The sequence below is a fragment of the Rhinoraja longicauda genome, chromosome 20, assembly GCF_053455715.1.
Source record: "Rhinoraja longicauda isolate Sanriku21f chromosome 20, sRhiLon1.1, whole genome shotgun sequence".
In the NCBI taxonomy this organism is placed as follows: Eukaryota; Metazoa; Chordata; class Chondrichthyes; order Rajiformes; family Arhynchobatidae; genus Rhinoraja; species Rhinoraja longicauda.
The window spans coordinates 10,830,266-10,851,843 of NC_135972.1; the positions used below are offsets into that span (position 1 = coordinate 10,830,266).

A 21,578-nucleotide genomic window follows, 5' to 3' on the forward strand; every position below is an offset into this window, starting at 1 on the left:
GAAATTTTAATTTAATTAAAAAGAAATTCAACGGAGGAACCGGTTTTAAATGTGGATATATTCTCTCTCTGTTTAATGATCCCCCTTGTACCAGGGATAGAGGCCTCCTCAATTAAAGACAGGCAAGATTGAATCTCAGTCACAAGGGACATTGGAGCTTATAATGGGTAGATGTCTCTTGCCTGCGGTGTTATAAATGGACTTCCAAGTTAATTATCCGAGGAAGCTTTCCCATTGATCCGCATAACATGGAGCTCACTGCATCAGTTTATTTTAGTTTAGAGATACAGCGTTAGAACAGGCCATTCAGCCCAGCGGGTCCGTGCCGACCAGCGATCACCCATACACAAGTTCAGTCCTACACACCAGTGACAATTTACCAAAGCCAATTAACCTACAAACCTGCAAGTTTTTGGAGCGTCGGAGGAAACCGGAGCACCCGGTGAAAACTCGCATGGCCACATTGAGAGCGTACAAACTCCGTACAGACAGCACCTATAGTCAGAAATGAACCCAGGTCTCTGGCGCTGTGAGGCAGCAACTCTACCGCTGCGCCACCGTGTGAGTGTTCAACACTAAGCTACTTCACAGCACTACATTTGAACCCGGAGCAAGGGTTTTAATGACACCTTATTCTCATCTTTCAATGACTCCGTTTCTAACAGGGCGGCACACTTGCCACAGCTGGTAGAGCCGATGCCTCACAGCATCAGGAACCTGACCCCGGGTGCTGTCTGTGTGGTGTTTGCACATTCTCCCTGTGGGCATTCCCCTGGGCGCCCCGGATTCCACCCACATCCCAAAGTCCTGAGTGTTGGAAGATCAATTGGTCGCTGTAAAAATCCCCCCCAAGTGCGTTAGTGAGTGGTAGAATCTGGGATAGTTGTCGGGAATGTCGAGAGAATAAAGACAGGTGCGTGGATAGGACAGGTTTGAAGGGATTTTGGCCAAACGCAGGCAGGTGGAACTAGTATAGCTGGTTACTAGTTAGCTGGACCGAGGGGCCTGTTTCCATGCTGTGTGACTCTGACTAATAGAAAGTAGGATTGATGTAGGATTATAGACAATAGACAATAGGTGCAGGAGGAGGCCATTCGGCCCTTCGAGCCAGCACCGCCATTCAATGATATCATGGCTGATCATTCTCAACCCCGTTCCTGCCTTCTCCCCATACCCTCTGACTGCGCTATCCTTAAGAGCTCTATCTAGCTCTCTCTTGAATGCATTCAGAGAATTGGCCTCCACTGCCTTCTGAGAATTCCACAGATTCACAATTCTCTGACTGAAAACGTTTTTCCTCATCTCAGTTCTAAATGGCCTACCCCTTATTCTTAAACTGTGGCCCCTTGTTCTGGACTCCCCCAACATTGGGAACATGTTTCCTGCCTCTAACGTGTCCGCCCCCTTAATAATCTTATACGTTTCGATAAGATTTCCTCTCATCCTTCTAAATTCCAGTGTATACAAGCCTAGTCGCTCCAGTCTTTCAACATATGACAGTCCCGCCATTCCGGGAATTAACCTAGTAAACCTACGCTGCACGCCCTCAATAATGTAAAGTGTATTAGTGTAAAGGAGGATCATGGACCTGTTGGGCCGAAAGGTCTGCTTCTACGCTGCATGTTCCATGTTATTCCTCTTCATTTTTCCGGCATTTGTGCCTTGCTATGTGAAACACTGTGCACAGCAGATGGATCTGTATCACCCCAGGTATTACAGATGCCATCAATGCTCCACTAGTTTACCCCTTGCCTTCATAACTTTGATGGAAAGAACAGCAAACAATCCCAGTTAGATTAGAGTGCAGAGAATTGCCAGGCTAGAAACAGCTCATCCTGTGCAAACTCCATACAAAATGCTTCTGATCCCCGAACACATGATCCCCACACTAAGATCTGCCGCTGGTCATGTTATAAAACCTGATTTTAATGGCGGCTAGCTACCATTAGTTTCGTTTATTGGCACAGGGTACAGTGAAAAGCATTTTTGTTGCGGGCTAACCAGCCAGTGGATGGACTATACACGATTACAATCGAGCAGTCCACTGTGCCTAGATACATGATAATGTTTAGTACAAGATAAAGTCTAGTAAAGTCCGAATAAAGATACACTGAGGGTCTCCAACGAGGCAGATAGTTGCTCAGGGCTGCTCTCCAGTGGGTGACAGGATGGTTCAGTTGTCTGATAACAGCTGGGAAGAAACTGTCCCTGAACCTCTGGAGGTGTGTGTTTTCACACTTCCGTACCTCTTGCCCGATGGGAGAAGAGGGAGTGACCGGGGTGAGACTGGTCCTTGATTATGCTGCTGGCCTTGCCGAGGCAGCGTGCAGGGTAGTGGTGGTCCATGGAAGGGAGGTTGGATGGCGTGATGGTCTGGGCTACCTCCACAACTTGTGCTTACCTGACTTCGCTTCCGCAGTGCAGCATTTGCTCTCTCCATCGTCACAAGGCAGCAAATTTCTTTCACAGATCTGCCAACAAGCTGTCAAATAAAACGTCAATAAGTCATTCTGGTGACGGCTTTAGGGTAGATCATAAGGTCATAAGGTCATAAGGTCATAAGGTCATAAAGATAGGAGTAGAATTAGGCCGTTCTACTCCGCCATTCAATCATGGCTGGTCCATCTCTCTCTCTTAACTGCATTCTCCTGCCTTCTCCCCATAACCTCTGACACCCGTACTAATCAAGTATGATTAAACGCTGTTCAAAGGCTTACACAAAAGAGGCATACATTACAAAAACAATCATATTTTGAGAAGTACACGAAAGTCTGAAAAATATTAGTTTATTAGTTTAGTCATGTGTACTGAAGTACAGTAAAAATAAACAACATAGTCAAGGCCTGAGCTATTGGGAGAGGTTGAGCAGGCTGGGACTCTATTCCTTGGAGTGCAGGAGGATAAAGGGTGATCTTAGAGAGGTGTATATGGAGATGGGATATGTTGGTCTGTGTGGGCAAGTTAGGCCAAAGGGCCAGTTTCCACACTATACGACTCTATAACTTAAAAAGACAGGGAAATGTACAGCACAAGAACAGGCCCTTCAGCCCACAATGTCTATTCTAAACATAATGCCAAGATAAACTAACCTCATCTGCCTGCATATGATCCATAGCCCCTCATTCCCTGCATATCAATGTGACCATCTAAAAGCCTCTTAAACGCCATTATCGTGACTGACTCCACCATCACCTCAGGCACTCACCACTCTCATTACTTCAGCGCACAATGTCTCTACTTCCTCAGAAGGCTTAGGTTGTTTGGCATGTCCCCAACAACTCTCACTAACATCTACAGATGCATCAGAGAAAGCATTTTATCGAGATGCATCACGGCATAGTTTGAGAACAGCTCCATCCATGACAGCAAGAAATGCAGAGAATTGTGGACGCAGCCCACACCATTACACAAACCAATCTCCCTTCCATTGACTCGACTCCATTTACACTTCAAGCTGCCTCGGCAAGGCCAGCAGCATAATCAAGGATGATTCACACCCTGGCCACTCCCTCTTCTCCCCTCTCCCATCTGGCAAAAGATACAGAAGTGTGAAGACGCACACCTCCAGATTCAGGGACAGTTTCTTCCCAGCTGTTATCAAGCAACTGAACCATCCTACCACAACCAGAGAGCAGTGCTGAACTCCTATCTACCTCTTTGGTGACCCTCGGACTATCTTTGATTGGACTTTACTAGGTTACCTTGCACTAAACATTATTCACTTTATCATGTATCTGTACACTGTGGACGATTGTAATCGTGTATTGTCTTTCCACTGACTGGTTAGCACGCAACAAACGCTTGTCACCGTACCTCGGCCCACATGGGAATAAACTAAACTCAAATTAAACTCAAGTGCATCAGACAAAATATATATTTGGCTGGGGAGGGGCATAGTCAGACATTTTAACAATACAGATTTTAATTGTGCACATCAAGTGGCAGAGTTTTATTTTGCATATATACAAGGCAACATCATCACTCACAGAGAACTTAGGTTTAGGTTTATTAATGTTACCTGTGCTGAGGTGCACGAAAGATCTTGTTTGCATTCTATCTAAATCAAATGAGATAATACCATGCATGAATCCAATTGCCAAACTCAAGTACAACAGCCTGAGTAAAAGAGAAAAATAACGTTTTCAGCATTGCAGTAGTTGCAAAGCAAAAGTCCAATGTCTAGAATGAAGTTTAATGGAGAATTGGGATTGTACCCCAGCACATGGAAGCCCGATAACAGGGGGGAAGAATGTATCTCTGGAGAGAAGGAACGGGTGACGTTTCGGGTCGAGACCAGACCCGAAACGTCACCCATTCCTTCTCTCCAGAGATGCTGCCTGACCCGCTGAGTTACTCCAGCATTTTGTGTTTATCTTCGGTTTAAACTAGCATCTGCAGTTCCTTCCTACACAAACAGAGGGGAAGAAGCTGTTCCTGAATCTAGTGCTGTGCACTTTCAAGCTTCCGCATCTTCCCCCGATGGAAGCGGAGAGAAGAAAGAGTGACCAACGTGGGAAAGGTCCATGATTATATTGATGCTTGCACGAGGCTAAAGTGTAGAAGGAGTTTTTTTTAGGAATAATTCCAGATGAAGTGAAGTGGAAATTCATATTGAACACAGTGACAGGTGAGCCATGGTGGAACAGTTAGCTTACAACAGCCTCAAACTGTTCAAGTACTTGGTTGGAAACGCATGCGTTAGGTTCCTGGGTACGCTTTCAGGTTCCTGGGTACGCACATCGCAGAGGATCTTACCTGGTCTACCAACACCATCACCACAGTAAAGAAGGCACAGCAGAGACTCCACTTCCTGAGGATCCTCAGGAAAACCAACCTGCAGGAGAAGCTCATGTTGTCCTTCTATCTCTGCTCCATCGAGAGTGTGCTGGCATACTGTATAACCACATGGTATGCCAGCTGCTCAGAAAAGGACAGGAAGGCCCTTCAGAGGGTCATCACGACGGCCCAGAAGATCATCGGCTGCTCACTGCCCTCCCTGGAGCACCTGTTCAGCCTACGCTGCCTCAGTAGAGCAGGCAAAATAATAAAAGATCCATCCCACCCCGGCCACCGTCTGTTTGTTCATCTGCCCTCTGGTCGACGTTTCAGGTCGATCAAATCCCGAACAAACAGACTTAAGAACAGTTTTTACCCCAGGGCCATACGAGAACTGAACACTACCTTTGCACTAGGCAACACCGTTAAAAAATCTTGTACTTAATATAATTGTATTTATGTATTTATTTGTTTTTGCATTTATTGCATATATGTTTGTACGCACCGTCAGGATTGGCTATTTTTTAATTTCGTTGTACTCGTTGCAATGACTATAAATGAATATTATTATTATTATTATTATTATTATTAAAAGATTAAAAGACATCAACTTTCAAGAACCTAAAATCACACATTAAGTGGTGAGGTCAGAAATAAGCCGCATCTCTGGAGAAGGTGGTTAGGTGACGTTTCGGGTCGGGACCCTTCTTCAGACTTGAAGTCAGCCCCCACTGGAAACGTCGCCTACTCTTGTTCTCCACAGATGCTGCTTGATCCGCTGAGTTACTCAAGCACTTTTATGTCCTTTTGTATTGTAAACCGGCATCTGCAGTTCCTTGTTTCTACTCTCTATGTCTGAACAAGCCCACAGTCTCTGAGCTAAAGTGACTGACTCTCTGCACACACTCTGTGAGGATGATTTCTCCCATCAGTGGTCAATGCAGAACCATACGCAGTGTCAGTAATATCTCCTCGACAGTGCAGCACTGAGATGTACCTGCTTGATTTAAAGTGGCCACACGAGGGAGCCATTTACTGCAAATGTCACAGCTCACAAGACAGCAACAATTACCTCCACAAATAAAGTTGCACAATAGATTTAGAGACATAGAGTGATACAGTGTGGAAACAGGCCCTTCGGCCCAACTTGCCCACACCGGCCAACATGTCCCATCGACACTAGTCCCACCTGCCTGCGCTTGGTCCATATCCTTCCAAACCTGTCCCATCCATGCACCTGTCTAACTGTTTCTTAAACATTGGGATAGTCCCAGCCTTAACTACCTCCTCTGGCAGTTTGTTCCATACACCCACCACCCTTTGTGTGAAAAAGTTACCCCTCGGATTCCTATTAAATCTTTTTCCCTTCACCCTGAACCTATGTCCTCTAGTCCTTGATTTGCCTACTCTGGGCAAAAGACTCTGTGCATCCACCCGATCTATTCCTTTCATGGTCTTATACCCCTCTGTAAGATCACCTCATCCTCCTGCGTTCCAAGGAATGGAGTCCCAGCCCACTCAATCTTTCCCTGTAGCTCAGACCCACTAGTCCTGGCAACATTTTCGTAAATCTTCTCTGCAACCTTTCCAGCTCAGAAAGGTCTGGAAGCAGTGACCACCAGGTTCAAAAATAGCTTCTTCTCAATAACGATCAGGCTTTCGAACAATACACAACACTAACCTATGAACTATGGACTGTTTTCGGCTGCACTAAGGACATTGGACTATTTTTGCACAAGTAATGGGACTCTTAATAAATAGTACTTTTATTTATTACTAGACTAAACGGACCCATTAGGCTCAAACATCTCCTGCATTAGTGCAGCACCCTCTCCTCCTCTCCTCCCCCCCTCCCACCCCCTCCACCCCCCCTCCCTTTCCTCTTCCCCCTCCCTCCTCCCCTTGCCCCCTTCCCTCCCCCTCCCTCCCCTCCCCCCCCCCCCCCCCACTCCATCCCCCTCAACCCCCCTTGTCCTCCCTCGTCCTCCCTCCTCCCCCTCCCTCCCTCCCTCCCTCCCTCCCCAGCCCCCTTCCTCCCTTGGAGATAGGTTTCAACTTTAAAATGTGAATAACGTTAAAAATATAACACCGATTTCAATGAACTTCCTCCATTAGCACCAAAGGGACGACGGTGAGTAAGATGGGTCTAAAATTGTTGCGCTATCGTGTACCGTTTTGGCTGTAGTTCAGGAACAAACAAGCAAACAAACGAGAGTTTTAATATATAGATAATATCAATGTGGATCGTGTTACAGGCTCGTTATGCTGCTGTATTTAAGAATTTAATTGTTCCGTTATTGGTACATATGACAATTAAACATTACATGGATAGGACAGTTTTAGAGGGATATGGGCCAAACACAGGCAGGTGGGACTGGTGTGGAGGGAATTGGGTAGATAGACATGTTGGCCAGTTTGGACAAGTTGGGCCGAAGGTAGACACAAAATGCTGGAGTAACCCAGCGGGACAGGCAGCATCTCTGGAGAGGAATGGATGACGTTTCGGGCCAGGACTCTTCTTCAGACTGAGAGTCAGGGGAGAGAGAGTCTAGAGATATGGAAGGGTAAGGTGTGAAAACTACAGATCAAAGCAGATGTTGTTAAGGAAATAGAGAATGGTTCATTGTTAGCTGAGGGGAAGGTGAGGGTTACAATCAGTAAAATTAAATCAGGAGGACAGTGAAACTAGTCGGAAAACTAGGGTGGGAAAGGGGCGGAGAGAGAGGGAAAGCAAGAGTTACTTGAAGCTCGAGAAATCAAGAGTCGGAGTGGACACAGTGGGCCGAAGGGCCTGTTTCCGTGCTGTGTCTTTCAATCGATCACATCCCAAAGACATGCTGGCAGGTTAACTGGACAATGTAACCTCCTCCTAGTGTCGGTTAGCGGCACGGTGGCGCAACGGTAGAGTTGCTGCCTTACAGCGAATGCAGCGCCAGAGACTCAGGTTCAATCCTGACTACGGGCGCCGTCTGTACGGAGTTTGTACGTTCTCCCCGTGACCTGCGTGGGTTTTCTCCGAGATCTTCGGTTTCCTCCCACACTCCAAAGACGTACAGGTATGTAGGTTAATTGACTGGGCAAATGTAAAAATTGTCCCTAGTGTGTGTAGGATAGTGTTAATGTGCGGGGATCGCTGGGCGGCACGGACTCGGTGGGCCGAAGGGCCTGTTTCCGCGCTGTATCTCTAAATCTAAAATCTAAAAAATAAAAGAGAGGAATTATTGAGCAGGTGGGTGAGAATAAGATTTGGGGATAGAGGTAAATAGGGTGAGAAATGGGACTGCTGGAATTTCTTCCCTGCGAGTAGCCACTGACCCGAGGGGCCAAATGGCCTCTATCGACACCACAATGAGATGATGTTGCAGCTACTGCTAGAGTAGCGCAGTGCCTCCTTCGAGAGTCGCCACCTTGTGGTGGTGGTGGAGAAGCTTGCATCTGCCGAGAATCCTGAGCATTGAATCACGTTCCCACCAGCTCCACTAAACCTTTAGATTCACGGACAAAATTACTTCTAATTCCATCAGCATAAAAAGCTCTGCGATACACACACACATACGGTGTATTTTGTTTGAATTCATTGCAATCCCACAAAAATATTAAACAGGATTCCTTCAAAACGTTACCCATGTGTCCGCAGCTTGCTTTATCATTCATTCATTAAGATCACGGCTGTGTAGTGTAGTTTAGTTTAGTTTAGAGATACAGCAGGGAAACAGGATGTTCGGCCCACCGAGTCAGTGCCGACCAGCGATCGCCCACACACTAACACTATCCTACGCGTGAGGGACAATTTTTTACAGAAGCCAATTAACCTACAAACCTGGACGTCTTTGGAGTGTTGGAGGAAACCGGAGCGCCCGGAGAAAACCCACGAGGTCATGGGGAGAACGTACAAACTCCGTACAGACAGCACCGGTAGTCAGGATTGAACCCGGGCCACTGGCGCTGTGAGGCAGCAACTCTACCGCTGCACCACTGTGCCGACCATTCTGACGAAATGCCTGGATACCTTTGTGAATTGCAGCCATTTCCTAATTGATGTCCATTCCTTCTCTCCAGAGATGCTGCCTGTCCTGCTGAGTTACTCCAGCATTTTGTGTCAAATCTTCGGTTTAAACCAGGATCTGCAGTTCCTTCCTACAACATGAAACTGAACTATATATTTTTTAATCCTTCGCTTCAAGACTTGCTGTTTCAAATGCTGCAGGTCCTGACCAAGGCTCTCTCTATTCAAGGATATCAATTCAGATTTCAATTCAATAATCTGGCCGCATGCCAAATGGATCGCTGCAACAGGATCCCGCCAAACTCAAGTGCGCCCATGCAGGGGGTCACACTGGGACCCCTCCAGAGCGACACAAGGCTGCCTGTGCTGCAAAAGCACCAAATCGGCCAGCTTCAACAATTCGCAGGATGAATACAAAGTTTGCTGAGTGAAGTAATAATGCACGAGGCGAGACACAGAGGTAATCACTTAGCACCGAGCTACATCTCCACCGTTACCTTTGGCCTCAGTGGGACGCAGCTGGAGGATCCTCGACAAGAATCACACGTACAGCTGCAGAATAAACAGAGCTTAACTCTGCACTTAGATCTGGATTTCACTGAATAAGCAAATGTATTCTCTGGAACTGCAGGAAACAGGTGGAAAACTGATGGATTTTTCGGCGCTTTTCTCCACTGTTATAATTTATTATCTGCATTTGTCGCCCGAACCCCCGCAACAATGCAAACTGCCGGCCAAATGTTTCAGTATTATTCAATCATGTTCCAGTTGCCCATTAATATTGACAAGAACACAAGGGATGCAAATAAAGACGGCAGAGAACACTGGTGACACTAGCTTTTGTAGAGTGCCGCACCCCGGAAAAAATATATAAAGCTCTCTTCGCATTTTACTGGAGAAAGAAGGCAGGGAAAAAAAAAACGGGTTACCTTATTCATAAAACTGCAAAGAAAGACGGGCAGGCAGTGCAGTGTGGGTGTGGGGAGAAAGTACATTTAAGAAGGGAAAAAATCATCAGTGCCTAACTTTTATTCATCTAGTGACTGCACGGTGTCGGTTAATTCTGATCAGTTGATCATCAAAACTTGAGGCCCAGACTTTTTGAGATACAAACAACACCATTTGCTTCAGTATCTTAACAATACAATATATGATAGTGCATTAAATTTCACTTATAATTTCAGCTCAGTGGCCCAAATCTACTATCTACCTCATCGGGGGACCCTCGGACTGTCTTCGACCGGACTTTACTGGCTTTACCTTGCACTAAATGTTATTCCTTTTATCATGCATCATCTACACACTGCGAATGGCTCGATTGTAACCGTGTATTGTCTTTCCGCTGGCTGGTTAGCACGCAACAAAAGCTTTTCACTGTACCTCGGCGCACGTGACAATAAACTAAATTAAATAAACAAAACTAAATGGCAACTCAAATGTGGAAATGTTAACCGTTTCTGTTTTAGTTTATTGTCACGAGTACCGAGGTACAGAGAAAAGCGCTGTAAATCTGTTAACTAATGTTAGCATATCTACAGTTCAAAAGACGCTCCTATCCCAGTTATCTCTGATGATCTGTTCGATGCGAAGCCCAGTCAATGCTCCTGCCTATGTGCAATGCTAGATATGATAGTGGCATTCAAGAGGCTTTTGGATAGGCGTTTGGTTATGCAGGGAACGGAGTGATATGGATTATGTGCAGGGGGATGTCTTGGCATCATGTTCGGCACAGACATTGTGGGCTGAAGGGCCTGTTTTTGTGCTGATCTGTTCTATGGTCTATGTACCTTAGAAATTTGAGATGGTTGGCATGTCAACAAATCCTCTATGGAATGCCTACCAGTGTACAGGGGAGAGCATGGGTTACTTGGAAACATGGGTAAGCAGTACCACAATTAATATCTCCAAAATGAAGCCACCTTTGCAGTAACGATGTAAACAAAATCTCGTCTGATAACCCTTATGACTAAAGACGAAATAAAAATGATGGTACGGCAGATTGCCAATTTTTTAAAAAAACAATTAAACTGATGAAAGATCTGAACTGTTTTGCCACGTTAAGTAGGTGTGCCTGCTGAAGGCCATTACAAAGTCATTGTGCGCTTCGGTTGACAAAACTATTCCATGGAAGGAAGTACAAACTTTAAACTCCTCTGAACTAAAAGCATAATTAACAGCACCCCAGAGCATCAATCTGGCCCCCCACCCCACACCCGCATTGGCCCTCCTTTAAAAAAAAATGTTCATTTAATAAATACATATTTTTAAATGTATTAATGTGCGTTTGTTAAACTCCACTTCAATGTTTAACAAGCTCCACTCAAAAGAGTAAATCATAGGGACCTCATTTACTCATTTAGCTGCAAATTAATTCTGGTCAATAAAGCTCAAAATTCCAAATAGAAAGCCTCCAAGACCATACAGGCCAAAACATCACGGCCAAATTTCAATTGATTTCACCGCTGTTAAATGTGTAAGTTGTCCAACAACTTGTCGTTTGCAGGATATTGCACATTTGCTTCAGAAATCTGTTTTGTTTTGTTTCGTTGTTACCCTAATTACCCTCTCCTTCTACCTTCCTCCCAGTGTCAGAATTAGTGTTTGAACAATAATTGTGCATTACACAATTTAGCACAGAAAGTTAGTGTCAGTACCTAACACCATTCATCCCTTTTTTAATACGAGAATTGTGTATTTCTGCAATATAAATCTACTTACTCCAGGAGAACAATGTAAAGTCTGCCTGCACATTGCCCGAGGTAGTATCAAATAAAAACGACACAAAGTGTTGGAGTAACTTGGCGGGTCAGGCAGCATCCCTGGAGAACATGGAGAGGTAACATTATTGGGTCGGAACCTTTCTTCAGACTGGTCCCAACCCGACCCTTCATCAGTCTGTAGAAGTTGTCCCGACCCAAACCGTCACCCATCCATGTTCTCCAGAGATGCTGCCTGACCCGTTGAGTTACTCCAGCACTTTGTGTGGCTTTTTGTAAACCAGTACCTACAGTTCCTTATTTCTATGATGTATTCAAGAGAGAGTTAGATATAGCTCTTAGGGCTAACGCAATCAAGGGATGTGGGGAGAAAGCAGGAATGGGGTACTGGTTTTGGATGATCAGCCATGATCGTATTGAATCATATTCTATTTTTGGTTCAAAGGGCCAAATGGCCTACTCCTGCACCTATTTTCTATGTTTCTATGTCAATGCCATACTTTAAAACTTATTAAGCTAGTTTTTGCATTTTTATCTTATTATTTCTTTCTGACCTTCTTTGCTTCTTTGTTCTCATAGAAACATAGAAAATAGGCGCAGGAGTAGGCCATTCGGCCCTTCGGCCATTCAATATGATCATGGCTGATCATCCAACTCAGTATCCTGTACCTGCCTTCTCTCCATAACCCCTGATCCCTTTAGCCACAAGGGCCACATCTAACTCCCGCTTAAATATAGCCAATGAACTGGCCTCAACTACCTTCTGTGGCAGAGAATTCCACAGATTCACCACTCTCTGTGTGAAAAAAAAACTTTCTCAAAAGTTAATTATTTTTTCCCTCAGTTCTGCACCCGACTTCACTTAAATTCACCCTCCATTTCCACTTATCCTGTAACAACCATTAATTAGCATTGGTGAAAGCCAGTTTGCTAATCCTATCTCAGATACCCCCAATGCCTATATTGTGCGATTATCAGCTTACCCTTCCAAGTAGTTACAAGGCAAAATATTGCTGAAGAATAAAAGAATTAAACTTTAACTAACTTAGCATGTGACTCTATTTCTGCTCCAGAAAACATTCAGCCCACAAGCCAAAGTTTCACCTCCAAAATCAGGCCTTAATATATACAGTTACAAAATAATTTGGTATTGCAAGAAATTCTGGACAATAATATAACCTTTATTGCAATGCCAGGTTTATTATTGAATACCTTCAAAGCTCAATGCCTGATAGAAAACTTCGACCAGGCCACACTTTCTCACAGTGGATTCTTATTAATATTCATGCACAGAATAGGTCACCATTGTGGAAATGTAATCCCACACAGAAATGTATCACTGGCTGAAGCAAATCATAAAAGTTCAGAGGGGGAAACCGGAGCGCTGGAGATTGAATATGTCTGGAAACTACTGGTGGAGTGGATGAACACCTTGAACATTTTCAGCTGATCAGAGGGAGGTAGCGAAGGACCTGCAAAGGGCAGATCATGTCTGTGGACTGTTTTCAAAAGGCAACGGACAGAAAGAGCATCTCCAGATGCTATTTATACAGATTTCATACAACACAGTTGATAAGGGCTCTCACAGGAAATAAGCTGAAGCTCGGTGCATTGAAAGCAAATTATTGACCCGGTTAGGATGCTGACAGAGGAGCAAGACTCGGTCGGGATAAATACCAAGTGTTGTGGCTGCCGGAATTGCTGTCTATTTTAGTTTCGTTTAGAGATACAGCGTGGAAACAGGCCTTTCGGCCTACTGTGTCCACGCTGACCAGTGATCCCCGTACACTAACACTATTCTACACACACACACGGGACAATTTTCAATGATACCAAGCCAATTACCCTACAAAGCTGTATGCCTTTGAGGTGTGGGAGGAAACCGGAGCGCCCGGATAAAACACACGCAGATCACAGTGAGAACGTACAATCTCCGCACGGACAGCGCCCACAGTCAGGATTGAACCCGGGTCTCTAGCGTAGTAAGGCAGCAACTCTACGGCTCAGCCACCGTGCAGCCCAATGTCCCATAAGGATCCAAGCTGGCAGCCCCCACTATTTATTATCTTTACAAGTTGACTGAAGAATCAAAAAGCCTTGCATGCAAGTTTTCTTCTTGCACAAAGATACGGCAGGTAGCGTTGTAAGGAGTGCTAATGCAGGCTAATGAAAGCAAAGAGATATTAATATATATTGAACCAAACTGTAAACTTTGATGCAGGCAAAATAAATTAATCGGTGGCACAGTGAAGCAACGGTAGAGTTGCTGCCGTACACCGCGAGAGACCCGGGTTCGATCCTGACCACGGGAGCTGTTTGCACGGCATTTTCATGTTCTCCCTGTGACGACATGGATCTTCCACGGGTGCTCCGGTTTCCTCCCACATTCCAAAGACGCAGAGGTTCATAGGTTAATTGGTTGTTGTAAATGTTTCAATTGCCCCATGTGTGTAGGATAATGTTAGTGTACGGGGTGATCGCTGGTCGGCATGGACTCGGTGGGCCGAAGGGCCTGTTTCCGAGCTGTGTTTCTAAAGTCTGAAGAATATGGGGCAAGGGTGGTCTATTGAGTTACACTGAATAAACCATGACATCGCTGAAAAGCAAAGCTTGGGAGTATCATAATTTGAAAATGAATTAAACAGGACTGTATGAACATGAGACTCAAAAAGATTTCAGGAATTCATTCAGTTTGAGTATGGGCATAGTTTGAGTTTTAGAATACAATATTTAGTAACTTATATACACTTCCCAACATATACCTTTATTGGAGTCAGTAAAATACAATGACTCAATAAAACACAAATTCTTTGTATCACTCAATAAAAAGACAAGTTGTGAATGAATTTTCTTCAAATAGGAATAACTACCCGATAAAAAGCCATGGACTGCTGGGCGGGGGGGGGGGGGGGGTTTAAGGAGGGAACTGAGAGTAACATCTGAGTCAACTTCCTTTCGAGAGTTAGATCATAGGAAGTTAATAAATTGAGTCTAGACGTCATTCACTGCTCACCCCCCCCCCCTTAGGAATTGCAGCAGAAGAAAATCACATGCTTGCCCTCAGCAGTCAGAGTATTGAGTATAGAAGTTGGGAGGTCATGTTACAGTTATCCAGGACACTGATGAGGCCACATTTCAAGTACTGTGTTCAGTTCTGGTCACCATGTTACAGGAAAGATGTTGTCAAGCTGGAAAGGGTGCAGACAAGATGTACGAGATGTCGCCAGGACTCGAGGACCTGAGCTACAGGGAGAGGTTGAGCAGGCTGAGCGTTGTTCCTTGGAGCGCAGGAGCATGAGGTTAGAGCACACGAGCATGAGGGGTTTTCTTATTGAGTTGCACAATATCATGAGTGGAATAGATGGGATAAACACAGCATCTTCTGCCCCTCTTCCTATTCCTATTAAATCTTACCACCTTATCCTTTATTTTATGCCTTTATCTTATGCCTTTATCCATAAAGAAATCGATATCCATATATAGCAGAAGAATATCGATGTCACCTGGGTGACAAAACTGTACTGACTCTGCAAACCTAAAGTCATTATACTTTGATTTGTTTTCAATTAAAACATGCCTTCAGAAAAAAAAACAATGGTTCTTCTCCCTGAAGTGTGAATGGTTTCTCTTGCCACAGATGCTGACTGACCTGCTGAGCGTTTCTAATATTTTCTGTTTTTATTTCAATAGAAAAACAATTGGCTAATTTAAAAGAACATCCCATTAGGTTTCTGTCCATGCTTCTAGACGGAAAAGCTTATTTTAACAGAGGTTTCGAGAGATAGCATGGAACCAGGCCTTTTGGCCCACCAAGTCCACGCCGACCATCCCACGACTTCTATGTTATCCCACTTTCCCATCCACGCCTGACACACTAGGGGCAATTTACAGTTAAATTAACTTACAAACCAGTACATCTTGGGCAAGTGGGAGGAGACCGGGGGCACCCGGAGGAACCCCACGCAGGTCACAGGGAGAACGTGCAAACTCCACACGGACAGCACCCGAGGTCAAGATCGAACCCGGGGTATCTGGTGCTGTGAGGCAGCAGCTCTATCAGCTGCACCACTGTGTCGCCCGAAAACAAAACAGCTTTTTAATTAACTTTAGAGGGAAAAAAAGGTTTTTAAATTAACTGCCATTATCTATCTGTTGGCACATCAAAGGTCAACTGTGGGCAAGGTGCTTTTGTACCGTCTACTACTTGTTCGAAGAACTGAAGGTGGAAATATCAAAGCAGCTGTGTGTTACTGGAGTCAGCGGTGGCAACTGGTGTACTGCTCTGCAACTAAAACCACATCACTCTCACAGCCAGTACAACGTCAGCAGGAACCTCTTACAGTTTGGACAGATCTAGGCCATGAAAATACTTGTTCTCGATACAGAGCGGAATCATTTAAATTGGATGGCAGCAAACTGCGCAAAATCACTATTATTTATTTAACCCATACACTTGGGCAGCACAACATTTAACGGTGAAATGTTTCTCTGTAAGGCCTACTAAATCAATATCTTTCCATTTTCTTCCCCCCCCCTCCCAACCGATTGAATTATTTTAAGCTGTGTCCTCAGAGTGTAAAAGCCAAGCTACAAAACCATCAATCAGGTTAACCATCTTCACACACATGCATGAAGTCTACTTTATACTGCCAACAGCAACACAAACCCAAAGATTGCCTGCCTTGCTCCACGAAATGACTTGTTTTTTAGAGATACAGTGCGGAAACAGACCCTTCAGCCCACCGAGTCCGCACCGACCAGTGAGTCCCGTACACTTACATGATCCCACACACTAGGGACAATTTACAATTTTTATCAAAGCCAAATTAACCTACAAACCTGTACGTCTTTGGAGCGTGGGAGGAAACCAGAGCACCCGGGGAAAACCCATGCAGTCACGGGGAGAACGTACAAACTACGCACATACAGCACCAGGTTCGATCCTGACTACGGGCGCTGTCTGTACGGAGTTTGTACGTTCTCCCCGTGACCTGCGTGGGTTTTCTCCGAGATCTTCGGTTTCCTCCCACACTCCAAAGACGTACAGGTATGTAGGTTAATTGACTGGGTAAATGTAAAAATTGTCCCTAGTGGATGTAGGATAGTGTTAATGTGCGGGGATCGCTGGGCGGCGCGGACTTGGTGGGCCGAAGGGCCTGTTTCCGCGCTGTATCTCTAAATCTAAATCTAAAAATATACTTGGTCTACAACACAAATTAGTCCAAAATTAAGGGTCCTTTCCAAAACTACCACATAACTATTCAGTAGAAACAAAGAACCTCAGATGCTGGTTAATGCACAAAAACATACTAAGTGCAGGAGTAACTCAGTGGTCAGGCAGCCTCTCTGGAGAACATGGGCACGTGACATTTCAGGTCGAGATCCTTCTTCAAAGTCTTCTGTCGTCCCCGTCCCCCCCCATTCCCATCACAATCAGTCTGATGAAGGGCTTGATCCGAAACATCATCTATCCATGTTCTCCAGAGATACTGCCTGACCCGCTGCGTTATTGCAGCACCTTGTGATCTATTGTACAAGACCATTCAGCTTCATCATTACTTGGGTTATTGTGACTCCAAATTATTATTTTTTGGACATACCAAATTCTGAGCTTTATTTTAACTTAATTCATGAAGTAACTGAAATTAAATGTGAAATTAGATGATATGTTCTCAGCAAAGTTGTCTCCACTTAAAATTTACCTACCAACAAGGACAATATAACTTTCCAATTTTTAAACTCTACTGCAAAGTCAGACATCTGTTAAAACATTTCCTGCCAAGCAAATGATCTTAATATCATGGTTATAGACAATAGGTGCAGGAGTAGGCCATTCGGCCCTTCGAGCCAGCACCGCCATTCAATGTGATCATGGCTGATCATTCTCAATCAGTACCCCGTTCCTGCCTTCTCCCCATACCCCCTGACTCCGCTATCCTTAAGAGCTCTATCTATCTCTCTCTTGAATGCATTCAGAGAATTGGCCTCCACTGCCTTCTGAGGCAGAGAATTCCACAGATTCACAACTCTCTCACTGAAAAAGTTTTTCCTCATCTCCGTTCTAAATGGCCTGCCCCTTATTCTTAAACTGTGGCCCCTGGTTCTGGACTCCCCCAACATTGGGAACATGTTTCCTGCCTCTAACGTGTCCAACCCCTTAATAATCTTATACGTTTCGATAAGATCCCCTCTCATCCTTCTAAATTCCAGTGTATACAAGCCTAGGTTATTCAAGGAGAGGTTCAATAAGTTAATAAAGTGTAGAGGCAAGAAACGTCAGATACTGGTATTTTGAGCTAAAGGCAATGTTAGAGGAACTCGGCAGGTCAGGCAGCATCTGGGGGCGGAATGGACAGACAACGTTTTGGGTCGGGACCCTCCTTCAGTGTGATGGAGTAGGGGGGAGAAAGCTGGAAGAGAGAGGTGTTATAAAGACTTTTGTAATAATTTAATCAATTGAATTTAACTTTGGCCTTCTTGTGTGAATCTAAGCAGGGGCACCACGGTAGAGTTGCTGCCCTACAGCATCACAATTTGAGTTGTAGACCAAGTAGACTTTAAGTAGAGTTGGGATGGCACGCTGGCGCAGCGGCAGAGTTGCTGCCTTACAATACCAGAGAGCCGGGTTCGATCCTGACCACGGGTGCTGTCTGTACAGAGTCTGTAAATTGTCCCTGGGATGTTGGATAGAACAAGTGTACAGGTGATCATGGTCGCCACGGGCTTGGTGGGTCGAAGGGCCTGTTTCCACGTTGTATCCCGAAACTAAACAGCAAACTAAAACAGGGCTCAGTCTTACTGCATTTACTATATAACCAATGCAAGAGGAAAGGAAAGGACACAATCTCGTTGCGGACATAAAATATAACCCGTTTCGAAGGACGGGGGAATGCTAACTTTAAGCACTCACGGGACGTTTACTTTTCAAACGATACACTAACTTTTTTTAGTTTAGTTCAGTTTATTGTAACATGTACCGAGGTACAGTGGAAAACTTTTGTTGCGTGTTAACCAGTCAGCAGAGAGACAATATATGATTATATGATATAGATGCATAAGGGAATAACGTTTTGTGCAAGGTAAAGCCAGCAAAGTCCGATCAAGGATAGTCCGAGGGTCACCGATGAGGTAGATAGCAGTTCAGCACTGCTCTCTGGTTGTGGTAGGATGATTCAGTTGCCCGACAACAGCTGGGAACCCGCTTGCTGCCCGCTGCATCAATAACTCATACAATCCATATGTTATCAGCTGCAGACAAAAAATGCAGGCGAGCGATAGATAACCAAAATCTTTCACTCCAGTGAGAAGGGAACTTTCTCCATTCCTACTGGAACGTCAGTTAATGTAGATGATCAGCAACTGAAGAGAAAACTTGACGTTCTTGCAGTCAAAGTTTTGCTGCTTCAGTTGCAGTCTTTGCTAACAGGACACAGATGCTCTTTTGAAAGTGGCCTCCTCCAGTGCCAAAGGTGCACAACGGCAGCCATGGCCATGTGGGACCACTGCAGGTGAAAACACTGTCAAATAATATTCACATAATTAGGTCCTTTTGTCCACACTTTCAAATGATCCTGAGTCAGTGGGCAACACAATGAAAGGCTATTAAATTGGATCGCAAGAAATCTATTAATTCAGCTGTTGGCTAGAGTTGTCACGCTGAGGACTTCAAACTTTTAAGATTTAGGTGGGGTTTTTTCCCCCGAGAGAGACGAACAAACAAGGAGGAGAAAGAAAAATCTACATGTTCACTACACATTTATGTGTATGTGACAAATAAACAACTATTGACTATTGAAGTCGGGTGCCCTAAATATGTTAGTTGGCGAGCCTCAGCCCTTCCTGCCCGTTAACGCACACACTAAATCCTGCCCACCGCACGTTCCCACCGTCTCACTGCGCAGGAGATTAAAGGAATTGTCAGGCGGCAGGGCGCTTTGCCAGAGTAACCATTTTAAACTGATAGGGAGTAAGAAAACATGTACCTTTTATCACCCAGTTACCGTGTTCAGACCTCAGGTGGCACAGTGGCGCAGCGGTAGAGTTCCTGCCTTACAGTGCCAGAGACCCAGGTTCCATCCCGACCACGGGCGCTGTCTGTACGGAGTTTGCACTCTCTCCCTGTGACCACGTGGGTTTTCTCCGGTGCTCCGGTTTCCTCCCACACTCCCTAGACATGCAGATTTGTGGATTAATCGGTGTCTGTCAATTTTCCCCAGTATGTGGGATGTGAAATTGGGATAACATAGAACTAGGGTATGGGTGATGGTTGATCAAGGTGGTCTCGGTGGGTCGATGGGCCTGCTTCAACATTGTATCTCTAGACTAAACTAAAATGATATTAAAAGTTAGTAGGAACAAATTTAAGAACGGTGGGATTTGCTAGTTCCTGTTAAAGTGCAGTGAGCTAAACATTATGTGCAGGATGGAACTGCAGATGCTGGTTTAAAACAAAGATAGACACAAAAAGCTGGAGCAACTCAGTGGGACAGGCAGCATCCCTGGAGAGAAGGAACGGGTGACGCTTCGGGTCGAAACCACTCCCCACACCGGGGGGGAGCTAAACATTATCCCCTTTATCCTGTATCTGGACACAGTGGATGGCTCGATTGTAATCACGTATGGTCTTTCCGCTGACTGGTTAGCACGCAACAAAGGCTTTTCACTGTACCTCGGTACACATGACAATAAACTACAATAAACTAAACTAAAGTAAAACGGAACAAAACTAAACTAAACTATTGTGCTTATCCTCAAGGCACAAGCTGCAAGTAGACTTATGGGCTTGGGACAACGCATTCCGTTACAAACGCGCAGTCACATGCATCTTCTGCGTTTCCAAGTCACTGAAACCATCAGAGAATGAGGTTGCCAAGTCTCCTGCTGATCCACAATCCCCACCATCTGAATGCCGCCAAATACTCATTATCTAATGAAAGCAATTAACATTTATCTCTGCCCCATACATACTTTTGTCCAGTTGTGAAGCATATCATCAAGTAATAGGGTTCTGAATGGCATTTAGGTTCCGCAAAACCACCCCTAGTCCTCACAAAGGACACTCCGAAAAAAAGGAATGTGATGGAATTTCACATTAAGAAAATCTAATAAACCTCTGATGTACAGTATGTGGTGATTTATGTTAAATAGTTAAGGCTGGGCAATGCACGAGTTATGCCCATAGTCCTACTACAGAATAAAGCAAGAGTGTTAACAGATATTTTAGGCATTAATTAATCAATACTTCCGCGTCTTGTGAAACCAAGCCATTTTCCATTGATTCAATCACTTCATGGCAACAAGATTGTTTAATTGAATCTAAACAATGGCCTACCGTTAAAGGAGCAATTGTACTGAACAGCATAACAGTGCGGATAGATAGATAATGCACTTTGTAACTTTTACTGACGTGGTCCATTGCACTTTTCAAAGGAATCAAAAGATAAAACCTACAACTGAGCACCGAGGTTAAACAAAAACATTCAATCCAGTGTTCGGGGGGTAATGATGGGGTTAAACTGCTGCAATACGTGTTTTAACTTCTATGCGATGAAAAGAAGGGCACATATTCTACTCATCCTGTCACCGTTAAATTAAATTCATTGGATCAGAATCGGTTATGCAAAGGGTCTGGAAAATGGCAAAAGGACTGGGTGAAAAAATAAACGTAAAGTAACGCGTTGTGGAATGCAGCGAAGGTCAGTCCACAAATAAGGATGAAAAGTGGGCAACTGGGATTTGGTTTTAATTTTTGTAGGAAGCGTTCAACTACAAAATCGCCACACTGAAAACGAAACTTCTGCCAGCATTAAATCTGGATTTGTTTAGCACCGTTCTGGGCATTGCTTTGCCCACTCCAATAATGGAATGCAAATTCCAACAACTGTGACATAACAGCACAATCGCGCTGCTTATTTCCCAAGCAATTGAGGGATCTCCTAATGGTGCCAAACTTCAGACAACCGATGCTGTGGATTTATGCCTATCACCAATCTACACAAGCCCGAGGCCTCCCGACCGCAGCGCCACGTACAATTCCTGAATGCAGCTCCAAGGTCTATTTTTCCCTTGGACAAGAAATT

The 21,578-nt window shown here is 44.6% G+C and overlaps 1 protein-coding gene across 2 annotated transcripts in view; it reads right to left on the minus strand.

Annotated features, from left to right (window-relative positions):
• Positions 1 to 21,578, minus strand: part of LOC144603557 (zinc finger protein 800-like) — a 99,200-nt gene that overhangs the window by 40,886 nt on the left and 36,736 nt on the right. For both annotated transcript variants that reach the window (XM_078416934.1, XM_078416933.1), the window contains exon 2: positions 2,402 to 2,482. In XM_078416934.1, the coding sequence (XP_078273060.1) occupies positions 2,402 to 2,440 (39 nt within the window). In that variant the 5' untranslated portion in view covers positions 2,441 to 2,482. The remainder of the gene's footprint in view (positions 1 to 2,401; positions 2,483 to 21,578) is intronic.